This window comes from Anas acuta, chromosome 16 (assembly GCF_963932015.1).
Source record: "Anas acuta chromosome 16, bAnaAcu1.1, whole genome shotgun sequence".
In the NCBI taxonomy this organism is placed as follows: Eukaryota; Metazoa; Chordata; class Aves; order Anseriformes; family Anatidae; genus Anas; species Anas acuta.
In genome coordinates, this window is record NC_088994.1 from 6,935,814 (window position 1) to 6,954,621 (window position 18,808).

Here is an 18,808-nt window from a genome sequence, read left to right on the forward strand (position 1 = left end):
ATTAATAGAAATGGACAAGAACTATGCAGTGAGAACTATGAAGCCTAAAAGTGAGGTTCATAGTCTCAAAGGGGGGAAATTGTAGTCCCAAAGCTGGGAAGAAATAAGAAAACTTTGAAGAAAATTGGGAGGCCTGTAGCTTTTGTAGTCTTTCTATAGCTTGTGTAGTCTTTTAGCTGAAAGTAAGAGACAGGTAGCCTTGAGCTAGCAGAAGCAAGGAAGATAAGGGATAAAAGGTAAAAACAAGAAGGAGAAAAACAGCTCCAGGCTGACCTACAGTAGCCTTTTGCTCATTAAAGGTCATTAACATATTAAAAATCACACTCATCAAAATGCTAAGGTATGGTAATGTGGGATTTGATGTCACCCAAAACTCACTCTGCACTTTCTCTCTCTCCACACAGTAACAACACTAACCCTAACCGTAACTGGGACCATAACAAAACTGTACATCGCCAATTTCTCCCATCAAATGAGCTCACAAAGGAAGTCCTTCGTTGGACCTGAACTCCCTTATCAAGCCTTTAAACAATCCCAGACACAACAGGACTCTGTGCTTTCTCCCTCTCCAAACACCAACAGCCCTAACCCTTACCCTAATTAATAATCCAGGCTCGGCTGCAGTGGCTTGCCCACCAGCATGACCAGAAGCGCCTGCAGGTAGCCAGGGCATACGTCATAGGTGGTGCATTGGCAACGCGATGATGTAACAGGTAGCCAGGGCATACGTCATAGGTGGTGCCATGGCAACGCGATGATGTAACAATGCTTGAGCGCTATATAAAGCCGCTCGCTGGGAAACCGCCTGGGACAGACGCAGCTGTCTGCCTCTGGAGTGAGAGGTGCTAGCAGAGGGTCGCAGCTCCCGTAGAGCTCTTGGAAGGAGCCATGGAGCAGCATGGCACTGCTAGTTTCCAAAACCCAGACGCACTGCTGGGCATAGCTGAGAATTACGGAGAGGTGAGCACTGTGCCCGAGTTTAGGGCTCAGAGCAGGAGCCCGGGGCGTGCGGGAGTGCTCTGGGGCCAGAGGATGCTCCCAGGAAGCTGGGGGGGTCTAAACGTGGTCAGGCCGCAGGAGGCTTGCAGGGAGACGTGCCTCTCTCTACCCATCCTGGGCAGCGTACTGCTAGCAAGTGGGAAGAGAGATGCAGGGGGGTGCGGGGGTGGGCTGCAGAAGGGATTGGAGTGCCTGAGTGTCTGAGTGTCCCTGTCTTTCTAGCTCTGGCACAGATGGGGACTTGGAGAAGGAGGTAGCGGGCTGCTGGACCTCCCACTCGGAGTCAAAATCCCTCTGCTGCCAGGCACCAAGCCTGTCTTCTACAGGACAAAGCTGGGCGAAAAGGTAAGAGAAGGAGGAAGGGGTGGAAGGGGTGGCAAAGGTCTCTTGTGTCACGGGCTCCCTCGCCCTCGTTCCAAGAAGGCCTTGTGGCCACCTGCGCTATGGTTGGAGCTCCGGCACTTTGGTCCCAGTGGGTGGAGGAGTCAGGGACGGATGCTCGCGGCTCCGCAGCACAGAGACATTTCTAGCCGCTGGCCCGAGATGCCTACTTTGCTGGTGGGGTTTGGCCTTCTCTCCCCAGCCCAGGCCGGACCCTCAGCCCAGGCCTGGTGGGGGTGTTTTTGATGGCTTCAGAAGGAAGGTCCAGCCGGGAAGTAAGGCCGGAATCAGAAACCTCTAGCGCAGAGGCTGGCAAAGGCTAGCCCGTGTGCATGAGGAGCTTGGAAGTGCCTTTGTCTCTGTGCTGCTTTCTCCTGCCCCGTTCATACTCTGGACCACCTCTCTTGCAGCTGCACCAGCCTTCCGCTCAGTTTCATCTGGAAGATCCATATTGTCGCCTACTGCGCACAGAGTACAACTGCCTGCACGACCCGCATCTGCAGGCCTACTACAATCACAAAGACAGCCTGCAGAGCCTGAAGAGCAAGGGCTTCATCACCAGCAGTGGCAAAGTAGGTTTGGACGTGGCGCTGACCAGCACAGGTCTCCTCTGGCAGAGGCCAATGGGATGAGGTTTAACGCGGCTCAGTGCCAGTTCCTGCACTTTGGCCTCAAGAACCCCGTGCTTGGGGCAGTGTGGCTTGGGGCAGAGTGGCTCAAAAACTGTGCCGAGGAAAAGGATCTGGGGGTGCTGATTGATGCTTGCCTCAACCTGAGCCGGCAGCGTGCCCAGGTGGCCAAGAAGGCCAACAGCATCCTGGCCTGTCTCAGGAATAGTGTAGGCAGCAGGAGCAGGGAGATAGATGATGGTCCCCCCCTGCACTGTGCTCTGGAGAGGCTGCACCTCGAGTGCTGTGTTGAGTTTTGGGCCCCTCAGGACAAGAAGGGCATCGAGGCCCTGGAACTTGTCCGGAGAAGGGCTACGAAGCTGGTGAAGGGCCTGGAAGAAAAGTCCTGTGAGGAGCGGCTGAGGGAGCTGGGGTTGTTTAGTGAGGAGAAGAGGAGGCTCAGGGGAGACCTTCTTGCTCTCTCCAACTCCCAGCAAGGAAATTGTGGGGAGCTGGGGGTCAGCCTCTTCTTGCAGATGACTAGGGATAGGACTAGAGGGAATGGGCTCAAGTTGCGCCGGGGACGTTTAGGTTGAAAACTAGGAGCCATTTCTTCTGAGAAAGAGTAGTGGGGCCTTGGAAGGGGTTGCCCAGGGGAGTGGCGGAGTCACGGTCCCTGGGGGTGTTTAAGGAAAGCTCGGAGCTGGTGCTTAGCGACATGGTGTAGGGGGTGACACTGGTAGTAGGGTGATGGTTGGAGCAGATGATCTTGAAGGTCTTTTCCAACCCTGCTGATTCTATGATTGCCAGCGCGCTTGCTGCAGCCGCTTGTTGCTGGTGGGGGGCACAGGGCTGCTGCGCTGCCTTCCATGGGAGCAGACGTCACCCCAGCGCCCTGCTGGCAGTGCCCACTCCTGCTCTTCTCAGGCTGCCTCGCGCTGCCTGTGCGTTGAGGAGGCAGCCGCTGTGGGGCCTGGTGCAGAGCGAGGAGTCCACTCGGCCCTGGCTCGGAGGGAGGCAGCGTCCCCAGCGCTGGGGAGGGGAGAGGATGGAGAGGAGCTGCTCCCCTGCCACTGCGCAGCTCCCTCGACAGTTCTCGGGAGCTTTCTGCCCTTGTCTCTCCATAGGTGGTCTGCTCTCTGAAGGAGTTCAATGAGTACAGGCAGTATCTGACCACGCTCAAGCTGGAAGCGGAGAAAATCAGGAGGCAAGAAGAGGTAGGCAAAGCTCAGCAGACACGTGTCAGTGGCACGGTACAGAAGGCCGGGGCTTTCCTTGTTGGATCTGAGGGAGGCGGGGAATGCAGAAGATGTGCTGGAGGGCCAGGTGTTGTGGTAGGGAAAGGATGACCCAGCCCCAAGCTCAGCTAGCGCAAGCTATTGGAGGGGGGGGAGAGATGAGTGTGTGTGGGGGGGGGGTGCTGGATCAGGAAAGCCACTTGCAAGCACACAGAGCCCTGAGGGAAGCCCTTCTCTTCAGCCCTTGTTGCATGGCAGAAGGAGGGTGCTGGCATGGGCGGCATGAAACCTCAGCACGCAGGGACGCGAGGAATTTCTGAGGCAAGAGTGAGCTAAAACCTGCTGTTCCCTTTCAGGAAAAGCTTCAGCAACAGTTCGCCAAGTTAAAGAAACTTGACGCAAGACTGATGGCGGGGAGTGACCGTTCTCGCCAGAGCTCCTCCAATAACGTGTACTTGGTCACGAAAGAGAAAGCCAGCCTACTGCAGCCTCAAAAACCAGCTGGCCCACCTTCCCACAAAAGCAGAAGAAACTTTCTCCACTCTGGCCAGCACAGAAGGCTGAAAGTGACTCCCTCCAGCGTTGAGGTGGGCAGGGAAGATGCCAAGCTCCCTGGCAGCGTCCATCCTGTGAGGGAGTCCGAGAGAAAGTCACCCATCCCTGCAGATGGTGTATTCAAAGCTGCCGCGGAAGAACAGGCTGCTACAGAAAACCAGAGGATTGAAGAGATGGCTCGGGCTGTGGTGCGGCAAGTGTTTGAGAGGGTGCAGGCTCTGGACCAGTCTGTCTGCGTCTTAAAGAGGTCTCTCCATGGGATCCAAGAAAGACCATGTGCAAGTGCCGAAAGCGAAGAGCCTTCAGAGGCATCTCCTCTTGACAAAGAGCAGCAAATTGCACTGCTGGCTAAGAAGGTTGTGGCGAATGTGATGAAGGCCCTTGAGAAGTCCTGGGAATCTGGCACGCCCAGTGCATCTGAGCCAAGGCCAGAAGGCAGCCAGAAGGAGCAACTCTTGGCCAGGAGAGCGTCCCAAGTGGGGAAGCCAAACGAAAAGAAACCGAGGGAAGCCCTTGAGGGAGCATTCTCACAGGCTTCCCTTGACAAGGTCACCAATGAAGCTGTTGGAAGTGTCTGCGACACTTTGGAATCTTTCGTGGCTTCCCGGGTTGAGCAAGACTTCAACTGCAAGTATTCTGAAATCTTGGCACTTCCCACTCTCGGTCCCTCCAACAAGCAGCCACAGCCATCCCAGGTGCCTCTCACAAGGCAGGGCATGAGGGAAGGGCAGGGACTACAAAGAGCATCAGAATTGAAGAGCCCAGAAGCATGGCCGAGAGACAAGTTGCCCGTGATCGCACCAGTGCCAGACAATGATGAGGTCTCACGCCTGAGTCGCAGGATTGTGAGGGAGAGCATCCAAAAGGCTGTCTCCGAAGTTCAGCGGCTGCACACAGAACTGCAGGCCTATGCCAGAACCATTGTCCTTAATGTGATTGAAGAAGTGAAGGACAAGATGCAGAGGGAAATGAAAGCAAAGGCCTTAGACGCCGTTTCAAGCAGCAAAACCCTGGCAAGCGGGATGACGCGCTCCTTATCGGAGCAGAGCTCTAAGTCTGCGACTGCACGGATGCTGGAGAAGAACTTGGGAAGGTGTGTCAGCAAACAGTCTGTGCCCAGCAATGGGAAGGAGAGCCGTCCCTCGGAGCACCTCCGAAGAGGCTCTGAGCAAGGTGCTCCCATGGCAGGTTCTTCTGCCCCCACAGGGCAATCCCAGACCCAGCTGAGGTCCGAGAGCACCACGGGCACCATCCCTCCCACGGGCCCACAGTTTCTCAGGCAGCCGGCTCCTCCATCTGTTCCGAAGCAGCCTGCCCAGAGCGGAGCACGGAGGCTACGCGTGCGTGTCAGACCGATCCCATTCAATCCTCAGTAGCCTGAGGCGGAAGCAGAAAATAAAGAGCTTACATCCAAGTGCTTGCTTGTGCCTCCATTTGTTCAAGCCAGGCCGTGCTGTGCTTGGGGATTTTCCCTACACCGTGTGGTGGTGTCACCCAGCTGGGCAGCTGAACTCCAGCACGAGCACTCTCTCACTCGCCCTCCTCAAGCAGAAAGGGGGAGAAAATAGGATAAAACGGGCTGCAGGGTTGCGATAAGGACAGGGAGGCCACTCTCCCATTAGCATCACGGGCAAAACAGGCTCAGCCTAGGGAGATTAATGTAATTCATGACCTATTAAAAGGGGCTAGAGCAGTGAGATACTAAAAGCAAACTAAAATCACCTTCTCCCTTCCACCCACTTCTACATCCACCCTCCCCCCAGGTGGCTCAGGGGAACATGGAGTGGGGGCTGTGGTCAGTCCTTAACGCTTCATCTGCTACGCTCCTACACCGTCACTCTCTGAGTGTGGCTGAGCACAATCTGTTAGGATGGGACATCACCCAAAAGGAAGAAGGAAGTGAGGCAAGTGCTCGGCCTCTTGGGATATCGTAGACCCTGCATTGAAGGGTTTAGTGAAAAGGCAAAGTTTTTATATGAAAAATTGACTGGAGAAAAAGAATTAAGTGGAACAAGGGAGATGAGGAAAAGCTGAGGTTGATCAGGAAAGCGTTGTTAGAAGCTCCAGTGCTGAGCCTCCCAGATTTAGAAAGACCCCTTTATTTATTTGTAAATGTTTCTAACCAAACCGCATATGGAGTACTAACTCAAGAATGGATAGCCAGGCATTGCAGCACTCCAGTCATGAGAGTGGTCCCACCACGTCTCCGTGATGGCAACCAAGTCGTAGGCTGCCTGCTGCACGATGGCTTCCAGCTCCTCCTGTTTGTTACCCATGCTGCGTGCATTGGTGTAGATGCACTTCAGCTGGGCCATTGCCTTATCCCCCGGCCTTGCCATTGTTCCCCCTGGCACAGCTCCAACAATCCTCGTTTCAGCCCCATCCCCCTTTTTACCTAGTTTAAAGCCCTCTCAATGAGCCCTGCCAGCTCCTGGCCCAGGATCCGTTTTCCCCTAAAAGATAGGGGCCCGTCTGCGGCCATCAGGCCGGGTGCTGAGTAAAGTGCCCCATGGTTGAAAAAAACAAGATTTCTGTGTTGGCACCAGCCCCTGAGCCACGTGTTTATCAGGTGGGTTTTCCGTGTCCTCTCTGTACCCCTCCCTGCCACCGAAGGGATGGGCGAAAACACCACCTGCACTCCCGCTCCATCCACTAACCGTCCCAGTCCCCTAAAGTCTCGTTTGATAGCCTTCAGGCTTCTCTCTTCAATGTCATCACTACCTGCCTGGACTATCAAAAGAGGAGAATAGTCAGAGGGGCGAACCAGGTTGGGAAGCATCCTGGCAACATCCCTGACCTTGGCCCCAGGGAGACAGCAGCACACTTCCCTATGGGTAGGGTCAGGCCGACAAATAGGACCCTCTGTTCCCCTGAGAAGAGAGTCTCCCACAACAATAACTCTTCTGTCTTTCTTGGTGGAGGCAGTCCTGAGGCGTGGAGGTGACCTCCTCGCCCTAGGCATCCTCCTGGGTACACTTGCTAATTCTTCCTCACCCACCGGTCTCTCAAGCTCCAGGGCCTCAAACCTGTTGCATAAGGGCACCTGGCAAGGTGGGGCCGGAAGGGGAGGGCATCGCCTGCCATGTCGAGCAGGGACCAGTTTCCATTCCTCCTCAACTCCCAGATCCCCTCCCTCTGCCCAACGGCGACAGGGCAGGGGGTCCACCCTCATTTGGGGTGTCTCACCCCGGTACCTCTCCTTGAGGCCCTGCAGGGAGTCGCTCCACCAGTCTATCTCCCGCTCACACTCCCTGATATCCCTCAACCTCTCCAGCTCCTCCTTGAGCTCCGCCACCATGCGGACCAGGTCATCCACCTGCTCACACCTCACGCACGCAGTTTCTCTGCCTCCCGCCGATGGCAGCAACAGGCTCAGACATTCCCTGCATCCGGTGACCTGAACTGCTGCAGTTTTGAACGGGCAGTCGGTCTGGGTGTGTACCGACTTTCTGGAGAGCACACCGTGCCTGGTGGAGACCATTATCACCTAGCTGACGGCTGTCCTTACAGGAGGTGTTGGTATGGGCGGGGGGGAGCGCTCTGCCCTTCCTGCTCGCCCTGCCTGCACCAACTGCCGCGCCAACTGCCGCGCCGCACCATGTGCCATGCCATGGCTCCCTCAAGTAGGCTCGATGCCGGAAAAATGAGCCCTGCCTGGCCCGATCCCCTGCTCCGCTGCAGAACGCGTCTGCCCCGGAGCCGATCGCCTCGGCAAATGGCAGGGAAATGGCGGTGGCGCCCGATTGAAACAGGCCGCCGTTGACGCTGCTGGCTCCGCCTACGCCTCATCAGCCTCCCTCACAAGGGCTGCCGGGTCCTGGCGGCTCCCTCAAGTAGGCTCGATGCCGGAAAAATGAGCCCTGCCTGGCCCGATCCCCCGCTCCGCTGCAGAACGCGTCTGCCCCGGAGCCGATCGCCTCGGCAAATGGCAGGGAAATGGCGGTGGCCAAAACCTTACAGCTCATTCTCCTTGTTAACAATCGGACAGTTTATGAGCCTGAAATAAGGGACCAAATTCATGTCAAGGTGTGGGACTGCAACTAAAAATGACAAGGTTGCAGTGGGATTGCTCGGCACCTGGCGAGCAGTCTCTGAGGCCTGAAAGCCCTGTGGGACCACAGTCAGAAACGTGTGGTTTGCCAGACAGTGAGGGAGCTGCGGGCTCCTTTACTGATCCGACTGCTATGCCATCGGCCCCTCTGCTGCTACAGCCATCTCAGGCCTTTGCTGTTTCGCCCCCGGCTGACCTGGACGTGCCTTTTGACCCAGGCCTCTTGGCCTTCACAAGGAGATGGCTATGCTTTTCTTCGATCCGGGAAGAATGGGATACACAAGGCCCGAAGGCAGAGTTGCTTGACAACTTAAAGCAGGACTTATTGTTCAAAAGGAGTGGAAAATGGCAGCGACTTGTTTGTAATCAAGAAAAGGAATGGAAAATGGAGACTGTTATGTCCTGGAACTTAAAGGATCGTTTGTTACTGTTAGAAATGGCTCAGTCTTCCCAATAGGATTAAATCAAAAAATAGGATTTATTAAAAGAATAGAGGTAAGCAAACAGCGCTGGGTGCACCGGGAGTCTCCGCTCCACCAGGATGCACACCACTTACATCAAGTAGCTGATTTTTATGCTCCTAGACTAACACATATTCAGTACTACTTCTAAAAAAACTAGGTTATTATAATTAGCTTCCAGGGTCCAGTCCCTCCTACTGGAGCATGCGCATCAGTCTCTGGTGGTCCCTCTGGGGGTCTCTAGGGGTCTTTCATGCTGAAGGCTCGTAGTCTTCCTCTCCAGGTTTTTTTCTTGTCCTTCCCCTTTGCACTCCTTGGCACCGTGTCAAGTTTATACAGCATCCCCTGCAGGTCTTGTCTCCTAGCCGTCCTTCAGCTTCTTTTTTTTCTTCTTCTTAATCTCTTGGCCACCTGGCCAGATAGCAGGGGCTTGCATAGTATCCCATAACAGTCACTAGTTGTTTCCAGTTGTTCTGAAACCCCCAGACCTCAAAGACTTCATACAAACACAAATAGCTTTCTTATTAAAACATTCCTCACCAGCCATTCACAGGGACAGTCACACCTATAGCAGTGTTAAGTTAATCTCGAAGAAGACAAAAAAAAAAAGGCTGTAACTGTTTAGAAATAGAAGTCCGGAATAACAAAGGCAAACAGGTTCATAAATTTGAGGAGTACTTTCTGAAGACTTGATAAATTGACTAGAATGAGGGGGAGACTGGGACACGCTGCATCTGTGGTTCAAGAATTAAATTGCCACTGCAGGACCCAGAGGCAGACAGGACTGTTCTTTATTGACACGAATTGTTAAAACATTCCTCACATCACCTTTCCTGATTGTACGTATGTGTAGGCATACTCGGCTTTAGTATGAAGGAGCAATGTTCTGTATGTTTAGAAGGTCTGATGTGCGTGTGTGCGTGTTGGTGGAGCGTGGACTCCCCGCACACCCAGCGCTGTTTACTTGCCTTTTATACCTTTTATCAGTGTAAATATTACAAAATTCAGGTTGAGCTGAGCCTCCAGCAGCGGGCAACGAGCCCGTTCGCTGAGGAGGCGGCAGAGGAAGACCTGACTCCTCCTGCAGCAGCTTCGGTGCTGCAGACGAACACCCGGCGGCCGCCGCCTCCTCTGCACCCTCCCCTGCCTGCCGGCCCCGGCCCCGGCCCCGGGCCCCGGGCCCCGGCCCCGCGGCAGCCCCTCGGCAGCCCCTCCGCCTGCCCCGGCCCCGCGGAGGAAGAGGCGTAGCCCCGGCCGCCGCCTTTCAGTTGCGGCCTCCCCGCGCAGCCGCAGCCCGAGCCGCCGGCCCGGAGCGCTGGCCGGAGGCCCGCCGCGCTGCCATGGCGCCGAGGCGGTGCCGGGGCCTGGCTGCGGCGGGCTCCCTGCTGCTCTGCGCCCTGCTCCGCGCCGCCGCCGACAGCAGCACGGGCCGAGTGGGTGTCAGGGCGCGGGGGCCGGGGCCTGGCCGGGCCGGGGTGGGGTGCTGAGGGGAGCGGGGCGGCTCTGGGGCCGGTCGTGCCGCGGCTGGGAGGGGAGCGGAGCGGCCCGGGGGTGGGCTGGGGAGCGGGGCGGCGGCTGCCCGGCCCCGCTGCGCCCGGCTTCGGCCACGTCGCTGCTGGCCCGGCCGGAGCATCCCGGTATCTTCCTTCTCTAGGCCCTTGTCCGGCTGCTCTCCGAAGTGGCCGCTCTGGGTTGCTGCGCTCAGGGGCTCAGGGGCTCAGGGGCGCGGTGTCTGTCCGTGGCAGCTTCTGTGCCTGCAGCCGAGCCGGGTGTTTGGGGAGAGCCGGCCCGCGAAGGCAGCTGTGCCTCTTGTTGGTGCTCTGGGCTCCCGGGAGGACCTCGGTGGTGTCCGCGCAGGAGTGGTGTTGTGGCCCTTTGCGTCCCGCCCGTGTCCCGTGTTGGAGCCTGGCTGGGAAGGAGAGGGATGCGTAGCACTGCTCGGGGCTGCTTTGGTGCCGTGCTCCACCCTTGCAGCCCAAGGGCAGCTTGTTTTGGTCAGGCTGCTGGTCTGTGTGTGTGGGTTAGAGGCCAGCTCTAGAGCTTTAGTTGCCAAGACGGACGTAGTGTGTTCTCCCAGCAGTTTGGCAGCTGGGGCTGTTGGTGCTGCCTGTGTTGCCTATTGCTGCACGTCCATTGACTCGGTGAGGTTTGGCGTGGCTAGCCCTGTGCCGTTACTCAACAAGATCTGTAGATGTTGCAGTAATCGTGGGCTAAGTAGTAAGCACTGAATCGGCCAAATGGGTTTTCTAAAGATTGTAGAAATCTGTCTGTGGCATATGGAGCGCATTGTGCCTGTAGGAGAACACCAAAGCAGTTGGATGTATTTCTTGTTGATGATAAGTACCCCAGGTATCTTGACAGTGCTTGGGGAGCTTGTCAGCTGTCGTATGTTAACTCCTGATTGGTATTGTCCAGGAAAAAAAAAAAAAAAGGCTCCGGGGCAGGTGAATTAAAAGTTACCGCGACAGCAAGCCTACGCTCATGGCTTGGTGTTTTTTGGTCTTTGCACTTAACAGTGACTGAATGTTCCTTTTTCTCATGGTACTAAAATGACTCAAAAGAAAGTCTTGAATTACTTGGCTGTTTTGGGAAATGCAGGCCTTGGCCTGTAAGTTTGACATGGTTCTCTGTAAAGCTGTGTGTTTTGGGGAGGGTGGGGGGAAATAAAACTCCGTGAGGAAGCTTGTGATGGCCTGGGGATAGGGTGCACGGGAGGAACAAGAGAGGAGCTCAGCCTGTGCAAAGAATGGAGGTTCTTTGGCATTTGTGTTGTACCAAAGAGCTATGTCTGCCCCAGTTCTATTCAGTGGGGTTGCTGGCCGTTGTTAACCAGCAGGCCTGTATCATCCAGTTCGGACAGTAGATATGAAGCTGGAGTTCAGTCAGCGTTACCAATCCTAACTGCTCAAGAGAGGTGGTTAAATGGAATGGGCTTTCTTTTCAAGAAATGTTGTAAGGTGTGAAGTTGCAAGCTGAACCTGGCAGAAACTTACGATCTGTTTCTTTCTTTTTCAGGGTTGGTTAAAACCTTATGGCTACTTGCTTCCATGTGACAGCCAGATGTCCACCTTGCAGGCAGGAAAAGCTGTGCAGTCTGCAGTGGCCACTATGCAACAATTCTATGGGATCCCAGTAACGGGAGTTTTGGACCAGACAACTCTGGAGTAAGGTGATCCTAGGCTACTTTTGTCTTTCCATTCTCAAGGCCTTGTCTATTAGCTGGGTAGTTATTCCAGGAGCCAGAGGTCCTCCAAAGGGATGGCTTTCACTGTCTCAGCCCAGTCAGAGAAGTCTTGGTGTTTGTGAAAAGGCGTCCCTAATGAACACACGTGGACAACTCCATCTCGCTCTTGTCAAGATTGTTTTCAAGCATGAGAAGCTCTTGTTAAATGTCATTCCTGTTGCTGGTGCAAAGGTGAAAGAGGAGTGCTGTGAGTTTCTGAAGGCAGTGAACATCAAGGGTTTTATTGATTGCTGTCTCTGTCTGCATGTAGGTAAAACTCTGGCTTGAGAAATGATTTCTGATGTAGTATTTCTTAATTAATGGGAGTTGTGGATCTGCATAGCTGCTGCCTGTGGCGAGCTGCAGTTTGGAGCTGAAGAGAGTTGCAGCAGCCTAATGAGGACAGTCAAGACCACTCAGCTGTTGCTTAGCTGATGTTTGCTGGACATTAGATGTTACGTGCTGTATGTTTTTTGTAGTTTGCGATGGGTTTCTTAATAGCACAGAAGCATAGGCCTAAAGTGCTGAAGCTGGAGGGAGTCTGTTCCTCGAAGGCTGTTGCCTTGAGTCTGCTGTTGAGTGCACACTGCTAGATGTAGCGCAGAAGTGGTGTTTGTTGCTGTGACCTGAATGTCTTGTATCGCCTGAATGTCTGCGGTTCGTCTAGACTAGAAGAGCACCTGTAGACTGTAGCAGACTGCAGATAAGGTCTCAGTAATGCTAAGGACAAAGGGAAGTGTCTTGAGAAAACAGGTTGAGGATACGTGATTTCCTGTCAAAAGAGTAGTAGAGAATACTTGGACGAGCCTTCTCCTATTCCACATTCAGCATCAGCTCAGCAAACTTTGTGTCTGCCTGCAGTTAGTGGGTCGAACGGCAATTTGACTTAACAGCTAAGCAAAGATATAATCCTGGGAGTGTGAAATGAGAGAGAAGGCGTGCTAGTGCCTACCAGAAGCGCTCACTGTTATGTTTGTCATCATCGCGTAGACCTGAGAGGAAGCAGGAAGTAGTCTTGTGTTGGAGGTGTGTGGAGTGATTGCCTAAAGAAACTGGGCAAATTCAACTGCTTCAATTCCCGTTGTAAAGACAGGTAGAGCATTGAAGAGGTTTTCAGGGCAGGGTGCAGCTGCATGAGCTGAGTGTTCCCCAGGCTTTTAACCTTCGATGTTACCACGCCAGGGGAGCAGGGGAAGGTGGTGTGCTAACTCTAAGAAACAATAGGGAGCGTAGAGTGGCGTGGAGACACTGTGGCTAGGCTCTGTGCCAAGAGGGGGACTCGGTTGTTCTCGAGCACAGCGAAACTGATGAAGTGCACCTTTGCCACTCTGAGCCAACAACCTGTCACGGTTTTGGACAAAATGCTGTACCCTAGTGCACTTTTGCTCATTCTGCTGGTTTCCAAAACCCAGACGCACTGCTGGGCATAGCTGAGAAGTACAGAGAGGTGAGCACTGTGCCTGAGGAGAGGGCTCCGAGTCCCTGAGTGTCCCTGTCTTTCTAGCTGTGGCCCAGATGAGGACTTGGAGAAGGAGGTAGCAGGCTGCTGGACCTCCCAGTCGGAGTCAAAATCCCTCTGCTGCCAGGCACCAAGCCTGTCTTCTACAGGACAAAGCTGGGCGAAAAGGTAAGAGAAGGAGGAAGGGGTGGAAGGGGTGGCAAAGGTCTCTTGTGTCACAGGCTCCCTCGCCCTCGTTCCAAGAAGGCCTTGTGGCCACCTGCGCTATGGTTGGAGCTCCGGCACTTTGGTCCCAGTGGGTGGAGGAGTCAGGGACGGATGCTCGCGGCTCCGCAGCACAGAGACATTTCTAGCCGCTGGCCCGAGATGCCTACTTTGCTGGTGGGGTTTGGCCTTCTCTCCCCAGCCCAGGCCGGACCCTCAGCCCAGGCCTGGTGGGGGTGTTTTTGATGGCTTCAGAAGGAAGGTCCAGCCGGGAAGTAAGGCCGGAATCAGAAACCTCTAGCGCAGAGGCTGGCAAAGGCTAGCCCGTGTGCATGAGGAGCTTGGAAGTGCCTTTGTCTCTGTGCTGCTTTCTCCTGCCCCGTTCATACTCTGGACCACCTCTCTTGCAGCTGCACCAGCCTTCCGCTCAGTTTCATCTGGAAGATCCATATTGTCGCCTACTGCGCACAGAGTACAACTGCCTGCACGACCCGCATCTGCAGGCCTACTACAGTCGCAAGGACAGCCTGCAGAGCCTGAAGAGCAAGGGCTTCATCACCAGCAGTGGCAAAGTAGGTTTGGACGTGGCGCTGACCAGCACAGGTCTCCTCTGGCAGAGGCCAATGGGATGAGGTTTAACGCGGCTCAGTGCCAGTTCCTGCACTTTGGCCTCAAGAACCCCGTGCTTGGGGCAGAGTGGCTCAAAAACTGTGCCGAGGAAAAGGATCTGGGGGTGCTGATTGATGCTTGCCTCAACCTGAGCCGGCAGCGTGCCCAGGTGGCCAAGAAGGCCAACAGCATCCTGGCCTGTCTCAGGAATAGTGTAGGCAGCAGGAGCAGGGAGATAGATGATGGTCCCCCCCTGCACTGTGCTCTGGAGAGGCTGCACCTCAAGTGCTGTGTTGAGTTTTGGGCCGCTCAGGACAAGAAGGGCATCGACGCCCTGGAACTTGTCCGGAGAAGGGCTACGAAGCTGGTGAAGGGCCTGGAAGAAAAGTCCTGTGAGGAGCGGCTGAGGGAACTGGGGTTGTTTAGTGAGGAGAAGAGGAGGCTCAGGGGAGACCTTCTTGCTCTCTCCAACTCCCAGCAAGGAAATTGTGGGGAGCTGGGGGTCAGCCTCTTCTTGCAGATGACTAGGGATAGGACTAGAGGGAATGGGCTCAAGTTGCGCCGGGGACGTTTAGGTTGAAAACTAGGAGCCATTTCTTCTGAGAAAGAGTAGTGGGGCCTTGGAAGGGGTTGCCCAGGGGAGTGGCGGAGTCACAGTCCCTGGGAGTGTGTAAGGAAAGCTTGGAGCTGGTGCTTAGCGACATGGTGCTTAGTGACATTGGTAGTAGGGTGATGGTTGGAGCAGATGATCTTGAAGGTCTTTTCCAACCCTGCTGATTCTATGATTGCCAGCGCGCTTGCTGCAGCCGCTTGTTGCTGGTGGGGGGCACAGGGCTGCTGCGCTGCCTTCCATGGGAGCAGACGTCACCCCAGCGCCCTGCTGGCAGTGCCCACTCCTGCTCTTCTCAGGCTGCCTCGCGCTGCCTGTGCGTTGAGGAGGCAGCCGCTGTGGGGCCTGGTGCAGAGCGAGGAGTCCACTCGGCCCTGGCTCGGAGGGAGGCAGCGTCCCCAGCGCTGGGGAGGGGAGAGGATGGAGAGGAGCTGCTCCCCTGCCACTGGCAGCTACCTCGACAGTTCTCGGGAGCTTTCTGCCCTTGTCTCTCCATAGGTGGTCTGCTCTCTGAAGGAGTTCAATGAGTACAGGCAGTATCTGACCACGCTCAAGCTGGAAGCGGAGAAAATCAGGAGGCAAGAAGAGGTAGGCAAAGCTCAGCAGACACGTGTCAGTGGCACGATACAGAAGGCCGGGGCTTTCCTTGTTGGATCTGAGGGAGGCGGGGAATGCAGAAGATGTGCTGGAGGGCCAGGTGTTGTGGTAGGGAAAGGATGACCCAGCCCCAAGCTCAGCTAGCGCAAGCTATTGGAGGGGGGGGAGAGATGAGTGTGTGTGTGGAGGGTGCTGGATCAGGAAAGCCACTTGCAAGCACACAGAGCCCTGAGGGAAGCCCTTCTCTTCAGCCCTTGTTGCATGGCAGAAGGAGGGTGCTGGCATGGGCGGCATGAAACCTCAGCACGCAGGGACGCGAGGCATTTCTGAGGCAAGAGTGAGCTAAAACCTGCTGTTCCCTTTCAGGAAAAGCTTCAGCAACAGTTCGCCAAGTTAAAGAAACTTGACGCAAGACTGATGGCGGGGAGTGACCGTTCTCGCCAGAGCTCCTCCAATAACGTGTACTTGGTCACGAAAGAGAAAGCCAGCCTACTGCAGCCTCAAAAACCAGCTGGCCCACCTACCCACAAAAGCAGAAGAAACTTTCTCCACTCTGGCCAGCACAGAAGGCTGAAAGTGACTCCCTCCAGCGTTGAGGTGGGCAGGGAAGATGCCAAGCTCCCTGGCAGCGTCCATCCTGTGAGGGAGTCCGAGAGAGAGTCACCCATCCCTGCAGACGGTGTATTCAAAGCTGCCTCAGAAGATCAGGCGGCTAGAGAAAGCCAGAAGATTGAAGAGGTGGCTCGGGCTGTGGTGTGGCAAGTGGGGAAGCCGGAAGAAATGAAACCAAGGAAAGCCCTTGAGGGAGAATTCTCACAAGCTTCCCTTGACAAGGTCTCTCCATGGGATCCAAGAAAGACCGTGTGCAAGGGCCGAAAGCGCAGAGCCTTCAGAGGCTCTGCTGGCTAAGAAGGTTGTGGCGAGTGTGATGAAGGTCTTTGAGAAGTCCTGGGAATCTGGCACACCCAGTGCATCTGACCCAAGGCTAGAAGCCAGCCAGAAGGAGCAACCCTTGGCCAGGAGAGCGTCCCAAGTGGGGAAGCCAAAAGAAAAGAAACTGAGGAAAAGAAACCTGTGAGAATGCTCCCTAGAGGGGCACCTTGCTCAGAGCCGAAGAGGCTGTGAGCAAGGTGCCCCCATGGCAGGTTCTTCTGCCCCCACAGGGAAATCCCAGACCCAGCTGTGAGCATTCTCACAGGCTTCCCTTGCCAAGGTCACCAATGAAGCTGTTGGAAGTGTCTGCGACACTTCAGAATCCTTCGTGGCTTCCCAGTTTGAGCAAGACTTCAGCTGCGAATATTCTGAAATCGTGGCGCTTCCCACTCTTGGTCCCTCCAACAGGCAGCCACAGCCATCCCAGGTGCCTCCCTCAAGGGAGGGCATGAGGGAAGGGCAGGGACTACAAAGAGCATCAGAATTGAAGAGCCCAGAAGCATGGCCGAGAGACAAGTTGCCCGTGATCGCACCAGCGCCAGACACTGATGAGGTCTCACGCCTGAGTCGCAGGATTGTGAGGGAGAGATCCAAAAGGCTGTCTCCGAAGTTCAGCGGCTGAACACAGAACTGCAGCCCTATGCCAGAACCATTGTCCTTAATGTGATTGAAGAAGTGAAGGACAAGATGGAGAGGGAAATGAAAGCAAAAGCCTTAGACGCCACTTCAAGCAGCAAAACCCTGGCAAGCGGGATGATGCGCTCCTTATCGGAGCAGAGCTCTAAGTCCGCGACTGCACGGATGCTGGAGAAGAACTTGGGAAGGTGTGTCAGCAAACAGCCCGTGCCCAGCAATGGGAAGGAGAGCCGTCCCTCGGAGCACCTCCGAAGAGGCTCTGAGCAAGGTGCTCCCATGGCAGGTTCTTCTGCCCCCACAGGGCAATCCCAGACCCAGCTGAGGTCCGAGAGCACCACGGGCACCATCCCTCCCACGGGCCCACAGTTTCTCAGGCAGCCGGCTCCTCCATCTGTTCCGAAGCAGCCTGCCCAGAGCGGAGCACGGAGGCTACGCGTGCGTGTCAGACCGATCCCATTCAATCCTCAGTAGCCTGAGGCGGAAGCAGAAAATAAAGAGCTTACATCCAAGTGCTTGCTTGTGCCTCCATTTCTTTAAGCCAGGCTGTGCTGTGCTTGGGGATTTTCCCTACACCGTGTGGTGGTGTCACCCAGCTGGGCAGCTGAACTCCAGCACGAGCACTCTCTCACTCGCCCTCCTCAAGCAGAAAGGGGAAAAAATAGGATAAAACGGGCTGCAGGGTTGCAATAAGGACAGGGAGCCCACTCTCCCATTAGCATCACGGGCAAAACAGAGTCAGCATAGGGAGAGCACAAGTCTGATGAGGAGCGGCTGAAGAAGCTGGGATTGCTTAGTCTGGAGAAGTGGAGGCTCAGGGGAGACCTCATTGCACTCTCCAACTTCCTGAAATGAGGTTGTGATGAGGAGGGGGTCAGCCTCTTCTTGCAGATGACTAGGGATAGGACACCCAGAACAACCGAGCTCTAAAAGGGGGACTCTGGCGGAGGTGAGGTGTGCATCTTGGTGGAGCAGAGACTCCCGGCGCACCCAGTGCTGTTTATAATTTATGAAATTAATAGAGTTAAGCAAACTGTGATTGTAACCCTATTTGGGACTCAGTCATTTATAACAACTGGGGGCTCGTCCGGGATGCCTTTGGTTCCTGAATTTTGATTCGATCTAGGAGAGGCACTCCACCCTTTGGTGGCTCCTGTTCGAGTCAGGTCAGGACTCATGCCATCTTGAACCAGAATAAAGGTAAGCAAAGAATTTTATTTTGTTATGAGCTCCCTTGCCGGCTGCAGCACTGTATTTTGCCCGTAATTCTGCGCGCGAAGATCCGAACAAAGACGATGGATGGAGTCATAAGTGTTTAAGGAGTGTACTGTTCGGTTGGGTGGGATTCGGTTGCCTGTGTGTGTAAGAGTGTGACTGAGACGGAACTTAGTTCCGAAGCGAGTGTGGAGGTCTTCTAACTGCGGTTCCAATCTCTCGCGAGGGACTTGGCCGCTGAAGGACCGAAGCAATTGCTATAGGAAAAAAAAAAAAAAAAAAAGGCTCCGTTCTATTCAGTGTGGATGCTGGCTATTTTGCGTCAGCAGGCCTGTATCATCCAGTTCGGACAGTAGATATGAAGCTGGAGTTCAGTCAGCGTTCCCAATCCTAACTGCTCAAGAGAGGTGGTTAAATGGAATGGGCTTTCTTTTCAAGAAATGTTGTAAGGTGTGAAGTTGCAAGCTGAACCTGGCAGAAACTTACGATCTGTTTCTTTCTTTTTCAGGGCTGGTTAAAACCTTATGGCTACTTGCTTCCATGTGACAGCCAGATGTCCGCCTTGCAGGCAGGAAAAGCTGTGCAGTCTGCAGTGGCCACTATGCAACAATTCTATGGGATCCCAGTTCCCATTTTCCTTGTTGGATCTGAGGGAGGTGGGGAATGCAGAAGATGTGCTGGAGGGCCAGGTGTTGTGGTAGGGAAAGGATGACCCAGCCCCAAGCTCAGCTAGCGCAAGCTATTGGAGGGGGGGGAGAGATGAGTGTGTGTGTGGAGGGTGCTGGATCAGGAAAGCCACTTGCAAGCACACAGAGCCCTGAGGGAAGCCCTTCTCTTCAGCCCTTGTTGCATGGCAGAAGGAGGGTGCTGGCATGGGCGGCATGAAACCTCAGCACGCAGGGACGCGAGGCATTTCTGAGGCAAGAGTGAGCTAAAACCTGCTGTTCCCTTTCAGGAAAAGCTTCAGCAACAGTTCGCCAAGTTAAAGAAACTTGACGCAAGACTGATGGCGGGGAGTGACCGTTCTCGCCA

The 18,808-nt window shown here is 54.9% G+C and overlaps 2 protein-coding genes across 3 annotated transcripts; both read left to right on the top strand.

Annotated features, from left to right (window-relative positions):
- The first annotated feature begins 749 nt into the window (after nt 1-749).
- Nucleotides 750-5,195, top strand: LOC137865426 (fibrous sheath-interacting protein 2-like). 2 transcript variants are annotated; one of them, XM_068700501.1, is made up of 4 exons: nt 750-1,344; nt 1,791-1,952; nt 3,116-3,205; nt 3,583-5,195. In XM_068700501.1, the coding sequence occupies exon 4, from the start codon at nt 3,634-3,636 to the stop codon at nt 5,155-5,157; it is 1,524 nt and encodes a 507-aa protein (XP_068556602.1). In that variant the 5' UTR covers nt 750-1,344; nt 1,791-1,952; nt 3,116-3,205; nt 3,583-3,633; the 3' UTR covers nt 5,158-5,195. The 2 variants fall into 2 exon arrangements, with proteins under 2 accessions (XP_068556602.1, XP_068556603.1); XM_068700502.1 differs by lacking the exons at nt 750-1,344; nt 1,791-1,952 and having other exon boundaries at nt 2,908-3,205.
- Nucleotides 5,196-10,530: 5,335 nt separating this feature from the next.
- On the top strand, nt 10,531-17,073 carry LOC137865654 (uncharacterized). Its single transcript, XM_068700887.1, has 7 exons — nt 10,531-10,587; nt 11,309-11,457; nt 13,021-13,143; nt 13,382-13,454; nt 13,590-13,751; nt 14,897-14,986; nt 15,362-17,073. Exons 1-7 carry the CDS (start codon nt 10,531-10,533, stop codon nt 15,902-15,904), a joined length of 1,197 nt encoding a protein of 398 aa, XP_068556988.1. The 3' UTR covers nt 15,905-17,073.
- Nucleotides 17,074-18,808: the final 1,735 nt, after the last annotated feature.